Raw genomic sequence first — 23179 nt, forward strand, 5'->3', positions numbered from 1 at the left:
TAACTCAACCCCCTTTACGTGTCATCGACGAAACGAGCGCCGCCGAGGCTGACAGTGCGCCGGGGTGAGTTTAGTTTCAGCCCGGGGCGGCGGAGCTCAGTTATTAAAGCCCCTAGAGGCGCATCACAACACAAGTCTTCCATTCGCGTTCAGCACCACACAGGACTTCACCCGTCTGCGGACAGCGATGCTTCTCCATCCGAATCTCACCCCACTCTTCCTCATCACCGATTCCTGTCGGTGTCGGTTTCGAGGAGTTCAGCCAAGGTTCCGACACGCATGTGACTACATCCACCGTATGTGAGAGCTCCTGAAAGTGGACAGATCGGACAAAGAGCCGCCGTTCAGATGCAGCGATAACTTTGAGGAGGTTCGCTTTTATTTTGGACGAGCAGCTGAAGATTGTTCTAATCATGCCTGTACGGAGAGGTCATGTCGCTCCTCAGAATACCTTTCTCGGAATAATAATACGGAAATTCGAGGGACAGAGTAAGTATTACACAAATCAGAGATGCTTGATTCTTTCATTTAGATGACAAAGGAAGTGCTAGTGTTAACATGCATGGACAAATGTACTATATTTACATGCACACAAACCCTTTATAATCTACATTTAAGGTTAAGTAAACAGTAAAACATTCACTATCCAGTTTTGTGCATGCACGACTTTTCCTTTATAAACACTATAAAATAATCAATTGGATTACTTAATATATAAAATTATATGTGATATAGCATTTGATAAAGAGCATAATAAGGCTGAGAGACTGGCAGATGACAGTCAGGAGACTTTCAGCATTGTGGCTTTTTAGTGTTTCCACTTCACATGCATCTGTCAGATGACAGTGTTTATGTACAAAGCAGCTATACCATTGAAATGCATGAATGACAGCATGCTCTGCATCTGTGTGTTCAGATGAATTATGCTCTCATACTGAAGATTACACGTACGCAGTGAAATCTAGACTGCTCGAGCGTATTTAGAGGATTTTTATGGCATCTAAGGTTTTTAAGCACTCATTACATAAGCTGTACACATGCTATATTGATATAAAAAAGATATCAGGTCAAATTTTATGATGCAATTAAATAATAAAACATTCAAATACAATACAAGGTAAAATAATGTAGTTTTTATTACATTGATAATACAAAATAAAACAATTAAAATATAATAAAAGTGCTCATATTATACTGGATTCCATTTAGCATTACCGTAAATATTATAAACTATAGGTTTGCAAGTTTTTGCATGCATATTTCTAAATTAAATTTCACATATGGAATTAAGTAACATCTACTTAACTAAGTTGAGTAAATTAAAAGAAAATATGTGTAACTTGGCCATAGTTTGTTGAGCAATTTTTACTTTGCTTCGGTTTTCAAGTACATTTTACTCAAACAATATAACACAGAATCAAGCCATGCTTTTAAATTAATGCTTTAGAATATCTAAGTAATTAATACACTATAGATATTGCGTAGGCAACATATCTACATAATAGAAGTAATGTGGTACCCACCCGAACACAGAGATCTGAGTACTTGGTACACAATACGCAATAACGCTAACATTCATTGGATCATTTTTGAGTATGAATGTGTTGTTTTGAGTAGAAAACAAACTCCAGGGCCCTTATTTATCAACGGTGCGTATGCACAGATGCACATAGAAATGTGTGTAAATATTAGCAGACCTTTGAGCATGATTACGCAGAGAATCTAGTGGTATAATAGCGACACTACACATAAAAAGCATTTAAGACAGTATACACAGTAAGCAAATCACATATGTCCTGTGTTTACTTTAATTACAAAACACTCAATTTTTCATTTTTGTTGTTTTAAACACGATGCGTAATTGACCGTTCGCAAAGACCTGCCCCCTTTAGTTACTGTTGCTATGCGCTCTCACACCACACATACACACACGTTCTCATGCAGTGAAAAACACATCGCAGAGCAAAGAGGATACTGACAACACACTGACTTTAAATATGAAACAAAGACTCAACTCTAAAATAGTCATTTTTAAATAAATGTAAACAATAAAAATGATTTTGTGGCCCTTTAATGTGTGATGACAGGTCGCTGTGGCGCCTCAGTTAAAGGGATAGTTCACCCAAAAATGAAAATTCTGTCATCATTTACTCACCCTCAAGTTGTTCCAAACCTGTATGAGTTTCTTTGTTCTGCTGAACACAATAGAAGATAATTAGAAGAATGTTTGTAACCAAGCAGATAGAGCAACCATTGACTACCATAGTAGGGAAAAAAATACTATGGTAGTCAATGGTTGCTCTCTCTGCTTTGTTACAAACATTCTTCAAAATATCTTCTATTGTGTTCAGCAGAACAAAGAAACTCATACAGGTTTGGAACAACTCGAGGGTGAGTAAATGATGACAGAATTTTCATTTTTGGGTGAACTATCCCTTTAAAGCTGCTCGTGAACCGATCATCTTTTCCGTCTGGTTAATTTATAGTATCAAATAAACATGAATGAACTTCAGAAGGAATGTTGTCTCAACCGCGGAAAGATGTCAGTACACACCGTTTTAGAAGTTCAAGTCCACCAACGTTAATCTACAAACTCTCTTGACTGCTTTGTCGGACAAAAATGGCGGATTCTGCGAATGGCGGATTATGATTGGTCAGATCGCCTGTCAATCAAACTCCCGGCGAAGGGTGCATTGGTGTCAAACCCTATAAGAGACAGCTGTGACAAATGTTGGATGCAATTATTTCCTTGGACCCAATTCCCTTACCGAAATCCTCAACAAGCCGAAATAAAATGGGGCTTATGCTATCGCCAGATTCCCAAACATGATTGGATCCATAGACTGCACCCACATCGCCATTAAAGCACCATCAACCAACAAATTTAATGTAAATAGAAAAGGGTTTCATTCTGTTAACGTGAAATCATTTGCGATGCAAATTAGGTGTCGTTGCGCAACTCATTCTATGTTTGTGAAGTTCCTCTTCTTTGCCATTTTTACGGTGAGGAAAAAACACAATCACGTGATTTTTAAAGGGATGTGTTGTCACCATATATGGTTCATTGGAGGCGTTTCCGAATGCTAATGACCGGGAACGAGCATGGGATTTACGCACATGTGGGATTTATCAACAAGGATTGCTTTAAGGATTGTGCGTAAGAACTGTGTGTGCATGTTTGATAAATACGTATTTTTCTGTACTTCCTAAATTTCATTCGTAGGATAAAATATAGAACCTTTTCTACGCACTGTTGATAAATGAGGGCCCTGATGTCACAAGAGAGGAAGTTACTAAGCCTAACAAAAAAAGCAATGATAAAACTGGAGCTGGAAAACAGTGAAAAATGCAACCTTATTAATTATTCATGCCCCAGTGTATGATGGGAACACCAGTATCAGAAAATAGAGAAGAAAAAAAAAAAAATGTATTGTATAATGTTGATTTATTTTCTACGAGCTCAATATTATTGAGTGCTAATATAGAATTGACTTTGTTTTTTTCAGGTAGAAACTAGATTAGTTTTTTTCTGTTTATCAGTGCTTATAAATTAAAAACAATAAATGTTGTGGATGAAAAACATTCATTTGAGCTTGTTTGTGTATAATGAGTTTTAAGAGTTCAATAATGGAGAAACTTTATCAGAGAAAGAATGAAGGAAGAAAGAATCCAATCCAATCCAATTAAATAGTCATTTAAAATGATTTCCTTTGGTTGGGAATCACTGGTATAGACTGTTATCAGATCAGTTTGACGGACCTCATGCTTATTTGGTTATATTTGCACAAGAGTAAAAGCCACAATTGAGTCTCTTTGCAGTGAAAGATCGCCCGGACCTCTTTTGCTCAGGACAAAAATCTCGGTAACACTTTAGTTTAGGGTCCAATTCTCACTATGAACTAGTTGCTTATTAGCATGCATATTACTATGTGTATTAGTACTTATAAAGCACATATTAATGCCTTATTCTACATGACCATATTATACAGCTCTTAATCCTACCCAATACCTAAACTTAACAACTACCTTAACTATTAATTAGCAGTAATTAGGAGTGTATTGAGGCAAATGTCGTAGTTAAAAGTGAGAATTGGACCCTTATCTAAAGTGTGACAAAATCTCACTTGGGAAAATGTGTTTCCTCTAAAGTGTAAGAAGAGATCTGAAGAATGTCTCATACCCAACTCATTCTCATATCTCAAGCCTAATTTCATGTGATGTTTGGTTGTTTTACAGATAAGAAGTTCATCATAGCCAATGCCCGGGTCCAGAACTGTGCTATTATTTACTGTAATGACGGATTCTGTGAGATGACGGGATTCTCACGGCCGGACGTCATGCAGAAACCTTGCACATGTGACTTCCTGCATGGGGAGCAAACCAAGAGACATGCGATTTCTCAGGTGGCTCAGGCTCTCCTGGGCTCAGAGGAACGGAAAGTGGAGATTACGTACCATCGCAAGGACGGTGAGTCCAACCCCATCCTTTCCTGTTGGCTCAGTGGTTTTGCTCTGTAGAGAGAGAGAGAGAGAGACGGAGAGACATGGCTCTGTTTCAAAACCAAATATCTACTGCTTGCACTCTAATGCCGGGTTCAGACTACACCATATTTTGTCTGTGGACATAGACTGTAAAAAAATATGGACGTAGTGTCCGTGACGTCACCCATAGGATTCTGAAGAGCAGTTTTGAAGCATAGAGAAGAAGAAATGTGTTCTTATTAAAGCTACTATAGTTATTCAGTCAAGAGCAGTGAGTGAGTTTCTGTTTTTCTTCTGTTGTTGGATTCATATTAACAGCAGATATAGCAGTAGTTACTGTATACTACACTGACATCACAGATCTAATATACACATGCGATTTCTTTACTTGCTGTTTACGTTCACCAACTGTGTGTTTTTCACATAACCTTGTGTGTATTTGACAATTTAAGCGCAATAAGATGTAAAACAGAACAGAGTTTAATAGTCACAGGGCGCTTCGTCTGACATCCAGCTTTCTGTGTGCGTGCTTCGGATGCATGCGCTCAGAAAACCATATATCAGAAGTTTAGACTGATAAGGCTTTAAAACGTTTGCAGATAATACACTTTCATGAAGATGAAGAACTGCAATGTCACGTGAGCGTGAGCGCGATAGAGATGATAATCAAAACAAAACCGATATTTTAGTTTTTGGCAGAGTATCCAAGGTGTGAGCTGTACAGGCTCCGCCCTCTTCTGTAAATTGGGGCGGGGAGCAGCAGCTCATTTGCATTTAAAGAGACATGCACAAAAACAGCATGATTTCCCCCTTCCACTCAAAAATGGGCATTTACAACATGGTATAATAAATTATCTGTGGGTATTTTGAGCTGAAACTTTACAGACACAACTGTCTAGACCCTTTTTCAGTTAGTAAACATTGTGATGTTTTTGTGGGCGGAGCTTAGCTAGAGGCAGAACGATTCCCCTGATCGCTTCACTAACAATTTTTTTAAGGTGAACTTGTTTTTAAACAATGACTGGAGTAATTTCATCTGAATATGTAAGGTCACTCTCTGTCCGGGACTGTGACCGTTATTTTAAAAAGTTAACCTTAACGGACGGAACCAGATTGACCGACCTGTACACGCTCACTCAATGGATGGACGATCTGACAGGATTACCTCCGGTTGAGTGGCCTGGCATCTACACCTACCTGATAGAGAAACCGAGGTTGTATAGTAAAGAGAAACTGAGGGCGTATAAATCTTTAGATGCCTATAACTATGTGCTAAATGGACACGTACACGACTTAAAGGGTTAGTTCACCCAAAAATGAAAATTCTGTCATTAATTACTTACCCTCATGTCGTTCGACACCCGTCAGACCTCCGTTCATCTTCGGAACAAAAATTAAGATATTTTAGTTGAAATCTGATGGCTCGGAAAGGCCTCCATTGGCACAATGCACTTTACACTCTCAAGACCTCTAAAAGGTACTAAAGACGTCGTTACAATCCATCTCACTACAGTGGTTCTACAATAACTTTATAAAGCGGCGAGAATAGTTTTTTTGCGCAAAAAAACCCTAAATAACGACTTATATAGTGATGACCGATTTCAAAATAATGCGTCATGAAGCTTCGAAGCGTTATGAATCAGTGAGTCGATTCAGTGGTTTGGATCGCCAAAGTCACGTGATTTCAGCAGTTTGACACGCGATCCGAATCATGATTCGACTCACTGATTCATTCAAATTTTCATTTTTTGGTGAACTAACCCTTTAAAATACAAAGATTTAACAGATGAGTTTTGTGTCGTACGATCCGAAGTTCTGCCTAGCCAGCGCCTGACACACACACTCACTCCATTCCGCACGTTTTATTGCATTTAACCACAGCTGTCGTCGTTTGTTTTGTCTGGCAGTAGCAGTAAAATTTCAATTTGGAGCCTGTACTCCATCGATTCTGGCACCCAAAAACACAACAAGATGACATTTTGAGCTCCGACTCTGTGCTGGTTTGTATTGGCCGCCTCCACTTTTCCCTTTGTTTTGCCTCCAGCTAACGCTGTGACGTAATTGTGACGTCACCGCAAAAAAGGGTCTATATTACATCTTGTAAAAAGGGGCATAATAGGTCCCATTTAAACATGCTAGTCATTCTGTCGGGACATTGTGAAGCATCGCAGGTGTCCACTATGACTCTCTATACGAGATGAAACGATTGATTCTTCCGTCCTGACGCCCATAGTCATTTACGAATCACCATGACACCCTACATCAAGCTGATTGGGCCAAAATTGGATTGATATAATGTAGTCTGAACCCGACATAAGAGGCTGTTTACACAGGATGGGATATTGCATTACTGCAATAGTGAATTAATGGACTGCATCCTACAAAACAGTGCTATAAAGTGCATGGGGAAAAAATTGGTTCTAAATGCTGAATATGCTGCTAAACTAAACTGATAACAAGCATACATCAAATATGGTAAACCCAGAAGTTTACCATGTATTATGCTAAATTTAATTTTGGGTGAACTATACATAATACTGTACATACAGTAGAGCTGCTATCCAGGACTCATATTGGAGCATTTTTGTATTGAGATATATTGTGACACAATAGTATACACTGCCCAGCCAAAGAAAAAGTCGCTGTTTGGATTTAAATAGGCAAATGTTTGAGAGTCTATGATCATATTGAAGCGATTATTATGTTTCTAGCTGGTTATATGTTTGGCTACAGTTCTTCTAACCCTAATTGATGTAGTGTGTAGCTTTTCTTAAATAACAATGTAGGAATTTTTGGTTGTTGTATTGACAATGCAAGAGTCTCTTCCAGCAAATCCCAAAGACTTTCAATGAATTTAAGGTCTGGACTTAGAGGTGATAGAAAATGATTCTTCATGCTCCCTCCCAACCATTCTTTCACAGTTTGAGCTGATGAATCTTGACATTGTCATCCTGGAATATAGCCATGATGCGTCTTCCTACACACTGTTAAAAAAATCCCGTAAAATTTACAGTAAAAAAAAAAAAAACCGCAGCTGCGGTTGCCACACTGTAAAAAATAAAAACGGAAAATGTACTGGTAATTTTCTGCCTGGACATTATCCATTAATTTTACGGAAATTTCCATTAACCCTTAAAATACAAACTAATGCAATGTGTAATTCAAAATAAAGGTAAAACCTGTAAAAAACCAACACGGAAAGTTCCTTCATATTTATACAGTACATTGTGCCCTATTTTAACTGACTTTTTTTTTTACAGTGCAGAACTTTACCGTAACGAATACAGCAGTGACGTTTTAGGTTTTACGGGACAGCACCATATAATTTAAAGGTTTATAAGGTAATAAGTACAGAAAAAGAACTGTTTATTTTACAGTTCAAAACCGTATAATTTAAAGGATTATATTGTAATAATTACGTGTACACTATAAAAAATGTACAGTAAATTTTTTTTGGGTAAATTACCAATCTATGAAATACTAATATCTGTTATGTACCTTTGATATATACTGACAACGACCAATCACAGTGCAGATGAGAGTCACATGATGAATCAAAGATCATCACAAGCAGCTTTTAGGAGGACAATACTAATATATAGAAGGTCCACAAGTACTAAACCACATCATTGTAACACATGAAATTTAAAAAATGCAATAGACATTAATTTAACAGCATTGGATGTAACATATAACCCTAATGTACATAACTGATTAGAAAAAACAAAGAAGAAACAGTTATTTCAATGAAAATACATCAAATGCGAAGTGTCACGCAGGGAATGTCACTTTACGTTTTTTCACTGTAAATTACACAATGACTTGCTCTTTTTCACTTCCAAAAACTGCAGTAAACTAACAGTATTATACTGTAAAATTGAATTAAATGTAAAGGTTAGATCTATTACAGTAATTCACTTGCCTAGAAATCTAGACGCACCCTAGCGGCAGCAAATGTAATTCGTCTAGCAACTCTCCGTTGGCTTGTCAAGCTGGAAAAAACAAACTCTAGTCAGGCCAATCACATCGTGTATAGAGTTGGTGGGCGGGCTTAACATAATGACCGCAGAGTTGCCGCGGTTCCGCCTGCTACTTGTAAACAAAGAAGCTGTTGAACAGCGGTCTTTCAAATCGGCTTTGGTGTGTTCCCAGACCCAGCATCTTGATGTGTGTCTGGCTTGTCAGGCTAGTTATTCACCGTATATAGTACAAAAACTTTCTGTTAACCAATTAACAGTTTTTCACCATAGCATTTTTAGTCATTTACCATTAAAATCACAATAATTTTTTACAGTGCATGGTTGTAAATCTCTAGTCTCTAGTAAAATACTCAAGTTTTAATACTTTACGGTACTGAAAGAATGCAATATATTTTTATAAGCCACCCGCATCAGATGACACCTTAAAATACTGTCTAGGTAGGCAGCTCACTAGGTTTTGGAATCGAACAAGAAATGCAAGCAGTGTGTTTCTTTTTTTCACACGCCCTCTCTCCTTTTGTTTCGCCTTTTGCCCGTCTCTGCTACAATATCGTAAGCGCCTCATTTGGTGGGAAGGAAAGCTGATTTCAGCTGAAGTGTGCAGTGAAGCAGACTTGCTAATGTGGGCATCCTTACACCCGCCTAGAGCTACTCAGTCAGATTCAGCCCTCAGCCTGTCCAATCCCTTCAAACACACAGGATTAAAGAAAAACACACGCCAGCGTCTGCTGCTAGAGCTCACATCGGCTCTTCTGCTAGCAGTGTTTGAACAGTTACACAGGAAGATGCTTCACTGATGAGCCTGAACTCAGTGTGTGCGTTAGATGAGCCATGAGGTCTGCATTATGTTCCAATGATGGAATATATTTTTTTACAAGATATTCTAACATAAACATGCTCCAATAACATTATATTGCTTCACATAACTTGCTCCATATATAACAATATATAACATTCATTTTAATTTACACTCGGGAGGACAATAAGACAAGCAAAAAATCCAGAATATCATAGAGTGGGCTGGACTTTTTCTGGCCACTTAGCAACCATCCAGAATACCCTAGCAACACCCTTGCAACCTTAGAAATGCCATGGCATCCACCCACAACACCCTAGCATTGTGGCTATATATTATCATAAACAGTTCCAAATAATTAGTAATTAATAATAATAAGTTAATATTTTTTAGTTTAAGACCCTTTTAATTGCAACAATGCTAGGAAATGAATAGGTTGACTGACTTTTTTTGCCACTTAACAACCATCCAGAACACCCTTTGTTTATTGTTTATTATTATAAACATTTGCAAATAATGTAATAATTAATAAAATAATTAATAAAACATATTAATTAAACAATCAATATAAAGGTCAAATTAAACTTTAAAAAAAACACTGAAAATATTAAATATATTATTTGCATGTCATGTTAATATGAACCAACATCAGAGAACCATGCAAATGTGTTGTTAAATTATTAAAATATAAACTTAAAATCTCAGGTGAACTTCAAGGAAATATTTTACGTCAAAGCGGTTTGGCTTACAAAAATATAATTGATAACTGATCCTGAAAAATAAACAAACAATTCCTAAATTTTTACATTTGACAATAATAATAGGCCTACCAATAATTTATTGTAAAACTATGATCTGTGAATAACAACATGTATTTGACTTACCAATGATGCAGCATAAATAAATAAATAAGCAAGTAAGTAAATAAGTAAGTAAGAAAGTAAATAAGTAAATAGCAAGCAAGTAAATAAATAAATAGTAAGTAAATAAGTAAGTAAGTAAGTAAGTAAATAAGTAAATAGTAAGCAAGTAAATAAGTAAGTTAAATAAGTAAGTAAGTAAATAAGCAAGTAAGTAAGTAAGTAAGTAAGTAAGTAAGAAAATAAAAAAAATTGTAAGTAAATAAGTAAATAGGTAAATAAGTAAGTACGCAAGTAAGTAAATAGTAAGTAAATAAATAGCAAGCAAGTAAGTAAGTAAGTAAGTAAGTAAATAAATAGTAAGTTAATAAGTAAGTAAGTAAATAGTAAGTTAATAAGTAAGTAAGTAAATAAATAAATAGTAAGTAAATAAGTAGGTAAGTAAGTAAGTAAGTAAGTAAGTAAGTAAGTAAGTAAGTAAGTAAGTAAGTAAGTAAGTAAGTAAATAAATAGTAAGTAAATAGTAAGTTAATGAGTAAGTAAATAAATAGTAAGTAAGTAAATAAGTAAGTAAATAAATAGTAAGTAAGTAAATAAGTAAGTAAATAAATAGTAAGTAAGTAAGTTAAGTAATTAAGTAAGTACATAAATAGTAAGTAAATAAGTAAGTAAGTAAGTAAATAAATAGTAAGTAGGTAAGTAAATAGTAAGTTAATAAGTAAGTAAATAAATGGTAAGTAAATAAGTAAGTAAGTAAGTAAGTAAGTAAGTAAATAAATAGTAAGTAGGTAAGTAAGTAAATAAATAGTAATTAAGTAAATAGTAAGAAAGTAAATAGTAAGTAAGTAAATAAAATCCAAATGTGCAGAGACTTTTTAATAGTGCAATCTGAGAAGCACGTCTGCATGTGTCTTTTCTGGTAAAAACAGAGAGAAAATCAAACGTCATGTGGCTTAAAAACAGCTTGTTTTTAGTTAAAGAACATTTTAATTGCAACAATGCAAGGAAATTAATAGGCTCACATACTGGCAATGTACCATAGGAGGATACTGGCTGTAAATATACATGCTAAACTGTCTTTCTGTTGTAAGATTCAACATTTTAAACAGATTACAGCACATCTCTGTTATAGTGCATTGGTTTACAACTGATAGACAACTCATAATAGGCATGTACTGGGAGAAAGTCAATGGTTGTACCTGCTCAGATAGAAAACCCTTAACAATGAGCTTCAGCTGGGGAATATATATATTAACACCATTGTTTAATGACTCGCCTGTGCAGTTTCAGCTGAATACTGCAATTTAATAGCACCTGGTGTAGGGCGATTTAAACAGCCGTTTCCCCTGTACGTAGATATTAATAAGCAGCGTTTCAGCTAGCATAAAAGTGGGACTGAAAAGCAGACTGAGCCTCATTAAGGAATCATTAGAGGTTCGGTTAAAGAGTGCTATCAAGCTGAGAGTGAAATTCAACACCCTGTACACACGGGCTAACAATACCTCACATCAGCTGCGGATCAGAGAGCAACGCAGCTCACCTGAGGCCGAAGCTTTTGCTAGGAACCTTGTGCTGTCTATTCATCCAAAGATATGAATTATAAAGAAGGTGTGATTCAATTTGAGATATATAAAGCACCTGATAGATGAAGACCTGTTTAGGAGAAGCACCTCTAAAATTAAGTAATCAGGATCCGACTTTTGGCAATCTAACCAAAGGGCCTGAAATGAACACTGGCCAAGCACCAAATGTGAGTTAAAAGTGTTAAAAGAGTTTTATAAATTCTAACAATGCAAAATTGTGAGAACATAATGCAATTATTGTCCCAATGTGACTACTGCAATGCGCCCATTGTGTGCGATTAAAACGCTTCAAATGATCAGGAACGCAGTGGCACGTCTTGTCTTCAACGAGCCCAAAAGGGCCCATGTCAGACCTCTCTTCATCGCTCTGCACTGGCTACCACTCGCTGCTCGCATCAAGTTCAAGGTTTTGACATTTGCTTACGGATCCACCACAAGCTCAGCTCCCGCATACTTCCACACGCTCCTATGAATCTACACCCCCCACCAGAAGCCTTCGCTCAGCTAGTGGTACCATCACAAAGAGGCATGAAATCCCTTTTCCAGAACATTTACATTCACCGTTCCTTGGTGGTGGAACGATCTTTCCACCTCCATCCGGAATGCAGAATCACTGACAACATTCAAAAGACAGATGAAATCTCAAAAAAAAAAAAACATCTCTCCATATTCTAGCTTATGCTACTCTACGTAAAGTCCAAAACTTAGTATTTCAGACACAGTGATTTTTCGCCTCTTCATGACGGATTGCTTCCTGTATTCCTCAGTTGTCTTTGGATAATAGCGTCTGCCAAATGAATAAATGTAAATGTACATTAACGTGAACGACGCCCGGGCCAGCGATGTATCATCATGAAAGTTTAAGCTTGTCAATTTAAATATTCAAGCTCAAGAAGACGCAATATGTTTTTTCTGTGTGCACACATCCGAATCACATGCCCAGAAATCAGCATCTCAGACAGTGTGTAAATACTGAATCATGTCTCTCTTTCATGTCTTCTTGCACTTGAACAGACACATTCAAACTAAATTATGTCAAAATGCAAGTATCCTTGTGAACATAGGCCCTGTACACAGAGACGTGTTTAGCTGTAGGGGAGAGCGGAGCACAACCTAATGCAGGGTTAGTTGTAACCAGAGCCTGAAATTAACACTCGACCACACGCCAAATGCGGGTGAATTTTGCATTTGGCGGGAAACACTGTCAATCTGCCTGCCACATCGGGAGGTAGCCAATGAGAAAAGAGTGATTCATTGGGCAGTTTGAGAGGATGCGACTGCTGTTTCGGAACGTTTATGCGATCGGAATAGTGATGTGTCGTTCATGAACGATTCATTCATTTTTAATCGAGAACAACAGGTTGTCTCAGAGAGCGATTCGTTCATTTTGTGTTGACTGTGCATGCGCAACATCCCATATGCTCTGTACAGGAAACAGAATTGACCTATCGGTAAGCCCCTCCCCTTGAACGCAGATGAGCCAATAGCAGTTGAGTATCAGTTGCGCTGGGACCGGGACTCGGACATCTTTAGGGTTCAGCGCCATAGAGAAACATTGGAAAATCCGAAGCTCTCATCGGTTTGATGGTGTTTATGCTACAAAAATGGCAAAACGATGTGCCTGAGGTACTGTAACACTGATTCCAGGGATCCTGAGGGGATTTTCTGTTTGTCATGCTCTTCTTAAGTTACGATTAAAGTCCCTGCTAACATACAAACCGAAATAACTAACTGTTCTCACGTCATGTAACACTGTAACGTTAGGTCAAAATACGAAGGTCTACATTTCCGTGCCTCTCCATATTAAACTGGTTATATGTAAATTAACTTAATTTTAGATATTTTTAAGGTCTACATTATCTGTCCTACTAAGGAGGACTCCTATTTTGATGGGTATTATAGTCTACGGGTGGTGAAAGGAAGAGCTCGCACGCAGTTTATCGGAGTTGTTTTGTAGATCATATAAAGTTTACCAGTTATTAACTGCACCCTCGAAAAGGCATACGGTCTGTGTATATGTTTGTTTACTGTTAGTTTTATGAGTGTTTTTGTGTAATTTGCTGTGTATTTTAATGGTAATGCAACGGAGAGAGAGAGAGTTTGTGAATGAGACGTTAATGCGCACTTCTTATGCTTTGTTTGTTCAGCTCTTACGATGATTTTTTGGAATGAAAAAGGACATAATAAACTTGATAAACCATCAGTAAAGTTTGGCCATCATTCGGACGGGATATACGCTACATTCTGTGTCCAAAAACATCTTGGGATAAGGTTTTCACACTGACAGCTGTCATTGTAAGATATTGCAACTCCGTTTGTTTGTCCGAGTTAGCAACAGTAACTAAGGGGGGCGGAGCTTACCGATAGGTCAATTGATTAGTTCACCAAGTCCCAGCCCCATTAGGCAAGGTTATGCAGTCACCGGAAACAGAAAAGATTAGTTCATCTCTCGAGTCTTCTCGTTCAAATCGTTTGTTCAAGTCCCCATAGGCTGAATGCAGAAACAGTTCATCTCTCGCATCTCGTTCTTTTGTCACGTGACGTGACAGCCGTGTTGGATATAGAAATTAGTTAATTCCTTTACAGTCTATGGTTAATTCTCAATTCCTTACAAACAAGTGAGTAGTTTTTTTTATGTTTGTTTAGTTCAGTTTTTTTAGCTAGTTTAATTGATTTTCCTATGAAGCCTGGACACATTGGGTTGTTCAGAACGGATAGGCATAACAAATGTTTATTGCACATATCTTCTGATGATTATATAATTATAAATATATTACAACATGCAGTCAATAATACGACTAATATTGTATATGTTGCGAGACACTGAACAGGAAAGAACAGACGTGTTCGGAACAGACGTGTTCAAATGTGAAGTGTCAAAGGAAAGCACGATTTGGATCTGGATCTGGCACGATCTTGGATCTGGAGGTGAGGTGAACTAACAGACTGCATACATAGACTGAAGCAATTTAAGCAATTAATTAATCATTACAAGTTAAAGAACAATGTTTGTGGGACTAGTGGATTTTTTTGAAGGGGCAAGTGAAAGAGCATTTTACTAGACAGATTAAACCGTCAATAACAAAAAACAACTAATGAATCACCAAAATGCAAGAATGATTTTGCATTAATTTAGTGTAAGTGGCGATCGATAGTGAATAATAATATATAGCCTAATATAATGTATAATAAACTGACTGTAACAATGTTGCGCTGTTGACGCTCGCGCAGCCTCTCGAGGAGAAATCAATTAATTAACATTAAGTCACTTACATTTTAGATGCACTATTGAGTGTTTTTGTTTGATTTAGCAGCGAAAATCGTTCCAAACAAAGATCATAACAGAACCATAACGCATCTCACAGCAACAGCGTGTTACTGAATGATTCAGCGTTTTGAATGAATCGTTTGTATCAAAGATTCAATTACCTATCCATAAACGACTGCCTCCTACTTAAATGAATCATCCGTTTGAACAAATCGACTCAATGACTCACTCATTAAGACCTGCCCCCACCTACTGGCGGTTAAGTTTCATGTGTAAACATTCTTTCCAACATTTATTATTTGTATATATTCAAAATATTTAAAACGATCGAATATTTTTTTTTTAAATGTAGTTGTAATTTTTCAGTGCAAATTATTTAATTTGATTGGTAACAGCCCTACAGTGTCTTACTATTCTAATTTAATTTATAGATCAAATTTAAGAATATAAAATGAAAGCTGAAGCATAGCCTATATTTAATAAGATTATGGGAAAAAATGCCCTGTAAAAAATTAAAAAATATCAAAGATATGCAGATTTAAATATGTCAAAGAAGATTGAACACTGTTGAGAATATTTCTTCAGAATACATTATATTTACAACACACACACAAAAACAACAACAAAAAAATCAGGACAAGCACTTGAACAGGCTTAATGTCGAGCCCTGTGAGGCAAAAAAAAAAAAGTAGGCTCAGTGGCTGGTGGTCAAAAAAAGTTAATTTCAGGCCCTGGTTGTAACACATGGGTTAACACTTTCCACACATGCCAGAATGACGAAACTTGGTGTATTTACTAGTTGCCATTACAACATTATTTATAGAAAACTTTTTGAACAAACGATTTGACCAAAAAAATTTGTTTTACCTCGATTACGATTAATGAACGATAATTTGGCTTTGTTTTTTTTTTTGCTTTCCTTTTTTGCCCTCATAGTTCACTGATAATGTAAAAAAATATATATTATTAAAGGTGGGATATTTTTTTCTAATGGAAAAGTGAATTTCTTTGTGATTTTAAAATACTTGGAGGAAACGGCTCACTTTCAGCAGATTGTCTGGGTCAGATTTCTGCTTGTTGTACATCAGATACAGATACATTAGCACAGTAGACCTACATATTTGAATGCATTACCGAGAGAGTGATTGTGTGTGTGAATCAGTCATACCGCTCCATTAATTATGAAGCTGTGGTTTGTACTTGCTTCTAAAGGTATTAAAATCTATGCTTTAACGGTTGAGTTTCTAAGCGACTTTAGTGATGAATCACAGGACGCTCCTCTCTGCGTGCGATCTTCACGTGATGTGTTCGTGTGTCACAATATATCAGGCATTAGTTCAACATAATACACATCTGATGGACTAAAATCACTTCAATGTTCAAACTGGCAGACTTTAAAACACATACAAATGACAAAGCTTTGTGAGGACGCAAGTGAACGTGATCTGGCTTCAGGGCGCGTGTGTTGTCAGTTGTCACAGAAAAAAGCTCATGAGCACTGAACAGAGAAGTTTTCCATATTGTTGAATAGTGCATAATCACTTTAATGTTAGGAAGCCTTTAAACTCATTTAATTGACAAACTTCATGAGGATGCAAGTGAAAGTGATGTGGCTTCGGGGCTTGCACTCGCTGTCTGTGTGTGTGTATCAGTGCATATAAGAACGGCGATTAACTGACCTGTATAAACTGTCTAAAACATGCAATTACTATAGTAATTCTGGGCATCTATAAACAAAGATAACTGCTCCTGCATCTCTGTGTGCCGGCAAACTGCACTTGATGTGACTGATGGGGCGGAGTCACATGACTAAAACCGAAATAACCGACATGGGAAAATTACGTCGGTTAGAGGTTCTGAATTTCAGTTTCGATTAGTTTTCGATGAATCATCCAGCCCTAGTCAAAATGTAAAAAATCTTTGGAAGCTATTACTGAACATTTATTTAACCATAGCAAAAGTACATTTCTTACTTGCGTTAATTTTTCATCTCTTTTTTTTTGTTTATTTAAAATAACAAATATTTTTTTTTCTGATTTGCACAAACAGAGAGAGTCAAAAAGCGTTAGGTTGTGCCCTGCTCTCCCCTATACGTAAAAAATATGCATCGCATCGGTTTCGTCCAGACGGATCCGGCGGTTTGAGAGCCTGAAACCGCTGGGTCCCAAAGTGGATGAATCTGAATGTGTACAGCCAATCAGTATATTTTCTGAAACGATGATGTCATGACCCAAGTCGTCTTCTCCTTTTTAGTGTATCTCTATGGCAGAATTACAGCGCCACATACTGTTCTGGCATGTACATCATGTTGAGTCGGGTTCAGTGGTTTCCTGTGTACGCAGATATTTCTTGAGACGACGCTGTGTTTACGGAATAATTTTGGCTCTGGCTTCATGTACGGAATAATTTTGGCTCTGGCTTCATGTGGATGTGGCCATAGTCAGTTATGTCTTAAGTGAAGGTAAACAGCTGAGAAATAAAACGCCGGTGTATCTGTATATTAGATCCGTGCATTCGCTCTTAAAGGGACAGCAGCCTAAAAATCCTGCAGCTGTCTGTTATTAATGTTAATCACACAACAAAAAAACAACGTTGATGTTTAAGGTCTTTAACTTAAAATTGTATTTATATAGCACAATAAATACAACAGTAGTTGGCCATTGTGCTGTACAAGAGGATAAATACATAAATATAATAATGCAATAATAAAATGAGTTTGTCAGAAACACTCATTTGAAATCTTTAAAATCAATATAAAAATCAAATACAGTTGTAAGCCTGAGAGAAAAAGTAGGTTTTCAACTTAGATTTAAATTCAGACTCTGTGGATACTAATCTTAAAGAAAGACTATTCCACAATTTTGGACCAATAATAGAAAAAGCACCGTCACCCCTCGTCTTAAGTCTAGATCTCGGAACCATCAGCAGTCTTTGATTAGATGACCGTAAAGACCTAACAGGGTTAATTAATTTCAGAAGTTCAGAAAGATATTTTGGAGCTGATCCATTTAAGACTTTAAAAACAAAAAGCAGAATTTTTAAATCAATTCTATGACAAACCAGCAGCCAGTGCAATGCTTGTAATATTGGGGAAATATGATTCAATTCCCGTGTTTCAGTCAACAGCCTGGCTGCTGCATTTTGGACCATCTGGAGACGACTAATATTTGATTGGCTCATCCCAATATAAAGAGAATTACAATAGTCAAGTCTCGATGAAATAAACGAATGGATCACTCTCTCAAACTCTGCAAATGTTAAAAAACTCTTAGCCTTAGATAATATTCTTAATTGGAAAAAAATAGATTTAATTACAGCATTAATCTGCTTATCAAATTTAAGGGCAGAATAAAAAATAACACCCAGTGTTTTACATTAGGGACCAAGTCTCCCAGGTCACCTCAGAACTTGCTAACACATCTGTAGGCCCGAAAACAATAACCTCAGTTTTGCTCTCGTTTAGATGCAAAAAATGTAAAGAAAACCAAGACTTAATATCAGACAAGCATGCTGATAAAGAGCTTAACGCTTTTTTGTCGTTTTTCTTTAAGGGCAGGTAAATTTGGGTGTCATCAGCATAAAAATGAAATGACACCCCATGTTTAGAAAGAATAGTCCCCAGAGGAAGCATATACAACGAGAACAAAGCAGGGGCCAGAATGGAACCCTGAGGAACTCCATAATCCAAAAACGATACAGAAGAAGAGAACCCATCAAGACAAACAGAAAATGTTCTAGCATTCAAATAGGACTTTTAAACCAATTTAGAGCCAACTTAATTATAACATTAATGCATTTATTCAGCAAGGATGCATTCAATTGATCAAAACTGACAGTAAAGACATTTCAAATGTTGTTCTTTTGAACTTTGTATAATGTCAAAGAATTCAGAAAGAAAATATATCATGGTTTTCACAAAAATAGGAAGCAGCACAATTGTTTTCAACATTGATAATAATAAGAAATGTTGGTCAAATGTTAGTAAGGTAGTTGTTAAGTTTAGGTATTGGGTATTATGGTCATGCAGAATAAGGCATTAATATGTACTAATAAACAGTCAATATCATGCTAATAATCATGCAGTCTGAAGGATCATGTGACACTGAAGACTGGAGTAATGATGCTGAAAATTCAGCTTTGATCACAGGAATAAATTACATTTTAAAATAAAACATTTTTTTCACAATATCACACTTTTTTTCCTCGATGATCAAATAAGTGCAGGCTTGATGAGCAGAAGAGACTTCTGTCAAAAACATTAAAAAACTTTTGAACAGCAGTACAGTATATATGATGAAAATTAAATGAAAATATGGTTTCTACATGGTGATGACTTTTGGATTTTGGACTTCATCTCATCTCTCCTCTTCTTATGGTTACATAATGTGGAGCAAAAACAGCATCACATTATGTAACACTTCAGTTCAAAACAAAAGTAATACAATAAAAAGGCAAAGTCCTGCCTAAAAAACATCATAACGTCCATCCTTGATCGACTGTAGTACCTGATGAAAATGAGTTCAGATGCGGTTTCTTGTAAGATGCTACAGCGGCTGAACACAGTTTTAACAAGATTACGTATAAATTCAATTGCAAGTGTCACCATGAAAGCAAATCAATGTGTGTGTGTGTGTGCAGCCGATGACACGGCCCTCACGATCACACCACACAGCTGTCATGACCCCTGGTAAACAGAGTTTGTTTAGCACTTCCAGGGCGCGGTGTGGATGAAGAGGTTTGTGGGTAATGGGCTCTGATGTCACCTCGGTGTTGTTGAGCATATGGAGATGTCCGCTCGTGTGCAGTCTTAATGGAGTCGTTACACCTGTGTGCCCTGACACCTCGCTCCCGCCTCATGATGGATTACAGCGCTCATGCAAAGCTCATGAGCCAGCTAGCTGTTTATTTATTTCCATACGCTTGTTCGCAGTGTCGTTCCTGAACAGAGTCTGGTGTTTGGACTAGTTGTTTGTAATGAAGGTTTACTGTTGAGCCAGTGTGTTAAAAATGATGTTCAAATTAGGGATTATTTTATTTCCATTAGATATTATGACATAAACAGCTCCTATAGCATAAATATAGAATGCTTTTTTTTTGTGAAAGTCAATTCCACAATGGAAAATAGCAAAACAATGTTTTATGAACATTTATAAATCCAGAAACCAGAATATCAGTGATTTTTGTCAACCAACCACAACACCCATTTCTGTTCAAATTACGGAGTATTTGTAGATATTCTGACATAAAATAGATCCAATAACATAGTTTTTTTGTAATTAGGGGAATACAAATATTTTGTGAAAGTCAATTAAAAAAATGGAAAATAGCAATACAAAATATTTTTTATGAAAAATTATAAATGTTTCCACAAACTAGAATAATATTTATTGCATTGAGAGTACAATAAAACAAGCAATGTCTTTTTGTCAACCAACCAGAACACCCAATTATGATCAAATTATGGAATATTTTATTTACATTGGATATTTTGACATAAATAATTTAATTAGGGGAAACATATTTTGTGAAGGTCCATTCCACAATGGAAAAGAACAATACAAAATTGTTTTTATGTAAAATTATAAATGTTTCCAACAAACTAGAATAATATTTCTTGCAAAATATATGCTTGAGAGGACAATAACAAGCAAAAAATCCATAAACCAAAATATCAATATTTTTTTGTCAACCAACCAGAAGACCCAATTATGTTCAAATTATGGAATATTTTATTTCCAATAGATATTTTGACATAAATAGTTCCAATAACATAAGTAGAGTTTTTTTTTAATTAGGGGAAAAATATTTGCGAAGGTCCATTCCACAATGGGAAATAGCAATAATTTAAAAAAATGTAAAATTATAAATGTTTCCAACAAACTAGAATAATATTTCTTTGCAATATATATGCTTGAGAGGACAACACAAGCAAAAAATCCATAAACCAAAATATCAATTTTTTTGTCAACCAACCAGAAGACCCAATTATGTTCAAATTATGGAATATTTTATTTCCATAAGAAATTTTGACATAAATAGTTCCAATAACATATAGATATTTTTTTAATTAGGGGAACAATATTTTGTGAAGGTCCATTCCACAATGAAAAATAGCAATAACAATTTTTTTTAATGTAAAATTATAAATGTGTCCAAAAAAGAATCTTGCAATATATATGCTTGAGAGGACAATAACACAAACAAAAAAATCCATAAACCAAAATATCAGTGTTTTTTTTTTTTTTTTTGGTCAACCAACCAGAAGACCCAATTATGTTCAAATTATGGAATTTATTCCATAAGGCAATACAAATATTTTGTGAGTGACTTCCATGTTATTGAAAGTTGACATGCGTACTGCTGACCACTGGAAGTTAGTTATTTTAGTCTGTAAAGTTTTAAATATGGATATTTTTGTTACACAAACGCGCCACTTCGCTTCAGAACTCTTTTTGAACTTTTATTAACCCGTTTATTAGCTCCGTGTGGAGCGGTTATATGATGGATAGATGCACTTTTATGGACTTCAAAAATGACCCAACCATTCACTGCCATTATAAAGCTGAAGAGCCAGGACTTTTGTTAAAATAACTCAGATTTTATTCGTCTAAAGAAGAATGTCATATACACAGAGGATGACTTGAGGGTGAGTAAATCATGGGCTAATTTTCATTTTTGGGAGCACAGATCGTTTCAGATATTTAATTATCAATACATATCGAAATATTGATATTTTGACACTTAGCAACCATCCAGGACGCCCTAGCAACACCGTAGAAACCCTAATGAAATTTGCACAAGCAAGCACCACCAAATAATTATAAATACTTCAGTAATAGCATCATATTATACAAATGCTGTCAACAATCACCATTTTTATGTCTCATGTTTGACCATCATTACATGCATCTCTCACAGAGGACGCAATCCCACAATCCATTACTACAAGCTGAATGAAAGGTGGACGAAACAAAAGATTAATATTTTAATACTAAAACACAATTAAAAACAGCTATTTTACCCAATATTTGTGTGCACTCAATATTATTACGCTTATGAGAGTATCATATCCTTAATTTATGTAAACCTTATGACGCTTCATGTGAGGATTATCATTTCTATGTAAAGAGTTTTTAAATGTAATCGCTTTTAAGTTACCATGCTGCCTTAGCGGATGCTGGCTATGTAGACAGTAAGGCAGCTAATAACGTTTTAGAACACATCTGGAGATGCCTGAGAGAGACAGAGATTGAGTTTGTGATAATCTTGGGCCTAAAGTTCCTCACCGTCATACTCTGCCATGGAAATGAGATCTGTGTGTCTGAAGCCTGTATTGAGAGCATTCAGGATCCATTCCAGTCAGTTCAGCATTGGCACAGTCAGTAAATGAATGGGGGAAACGGACAAACGGAAGTCACAGCACTCAAGCACTATTGCGCAACACGTCAGAGCACATTTACTAACCACTGGCCCATGTCTCTGACATTCTGCATTCTTTTTTATAAAAAATATATTTTAGTCCCTATGACAATGTCATTGCTTGCATTTTTGTGACAGACAGCGCAGGTCATCGTGCCACTCACAGCGGCAAATACGAGATGAGCAAGCCTGCGTCTCTCTGCGAAACTGCACCTGTCATAAAAATGTGAAGTCACATCGCCATTTAGTTCCTCGTAACTTTGGGCTTGCGTAATGTGAGGAATATTACACATGCAGTTCTGGGGTAAATGAACCTAGGTGTGCTAGAGGAAGTTGGCATGATTGCAACCTATGATTTCTTTAGTAGATGGTTTGTATGCGTTTGATTTGAATCATGCATGTTTCTTCAACATAAACCATATATATATATATATATATATATATATATATATATATATATACACATATACATATCTATCCTTACTGTTAATGATATGGAGAAGGTTGTTCATGCCTTTGTGTCATCGCGTTTGGATTATTGTAATGTTTTGTATCTGGGTGTGAGTCAGGCTTCCCTCTCCCGTTTGCAGCTTGTTCAGAATTCAGCTGCCAGACTTTTAACTGGCACTAAGAAGAGAGAACATATTACTCCAGTTTTAAGGAAACTGCATTGGTTACCCATACGATATAGAATTCAGTACAAAGCGCTGTTGTATGTTTTTAAGTCTCTGCATGGTCTAGCCCCTGAGTATGTTACTGATTTAATCAGCCGCTGTCAATCCAGCAGGTCTA

General features: G+C 36.3%; 1 protein-coding gene across 1 annotated transcript in view; it reads left to right on the plus strand.

Annotated features, from left to right (window-relative positions):
• Nucleotides 1-365: 365 nt before the first annotated feature.
• LOC307128781 (potassium voltage-gated channel subfamily H member 7) overlaps nt 366-23179 on the plus strand; it is a gene marked incomplete at its 3' end in the record, with an annotated part of 183975 nt that continues 161161 nt past the window's right edge. The window contains exons 1-2 of the mRNA XM_079820724.1: nt 366-489; nt 4237-4467. Of these exons, the coding sequence (XP_079676850.1) occupies nt 414-489; nt 4237-4467 (307 nt within the window). The 5' untranslated portion in view covers nt 366-413. The remainder of the gene's footprint in view (nt 490-4236; nt 4468-23179) is intronic.

Source organism: Gobio gobio, assembly GCF_949357685.1.
Source record: "Gobio gobio genome assembly, chromosome: 7".
Classification (NCBI taxonomy): domain Eukaryota; kingdom Metazoa; phylum Chordata; class Actinopteri; order Cypriniformes; family Gobionidae; genus Gobio; species Gobio gobio.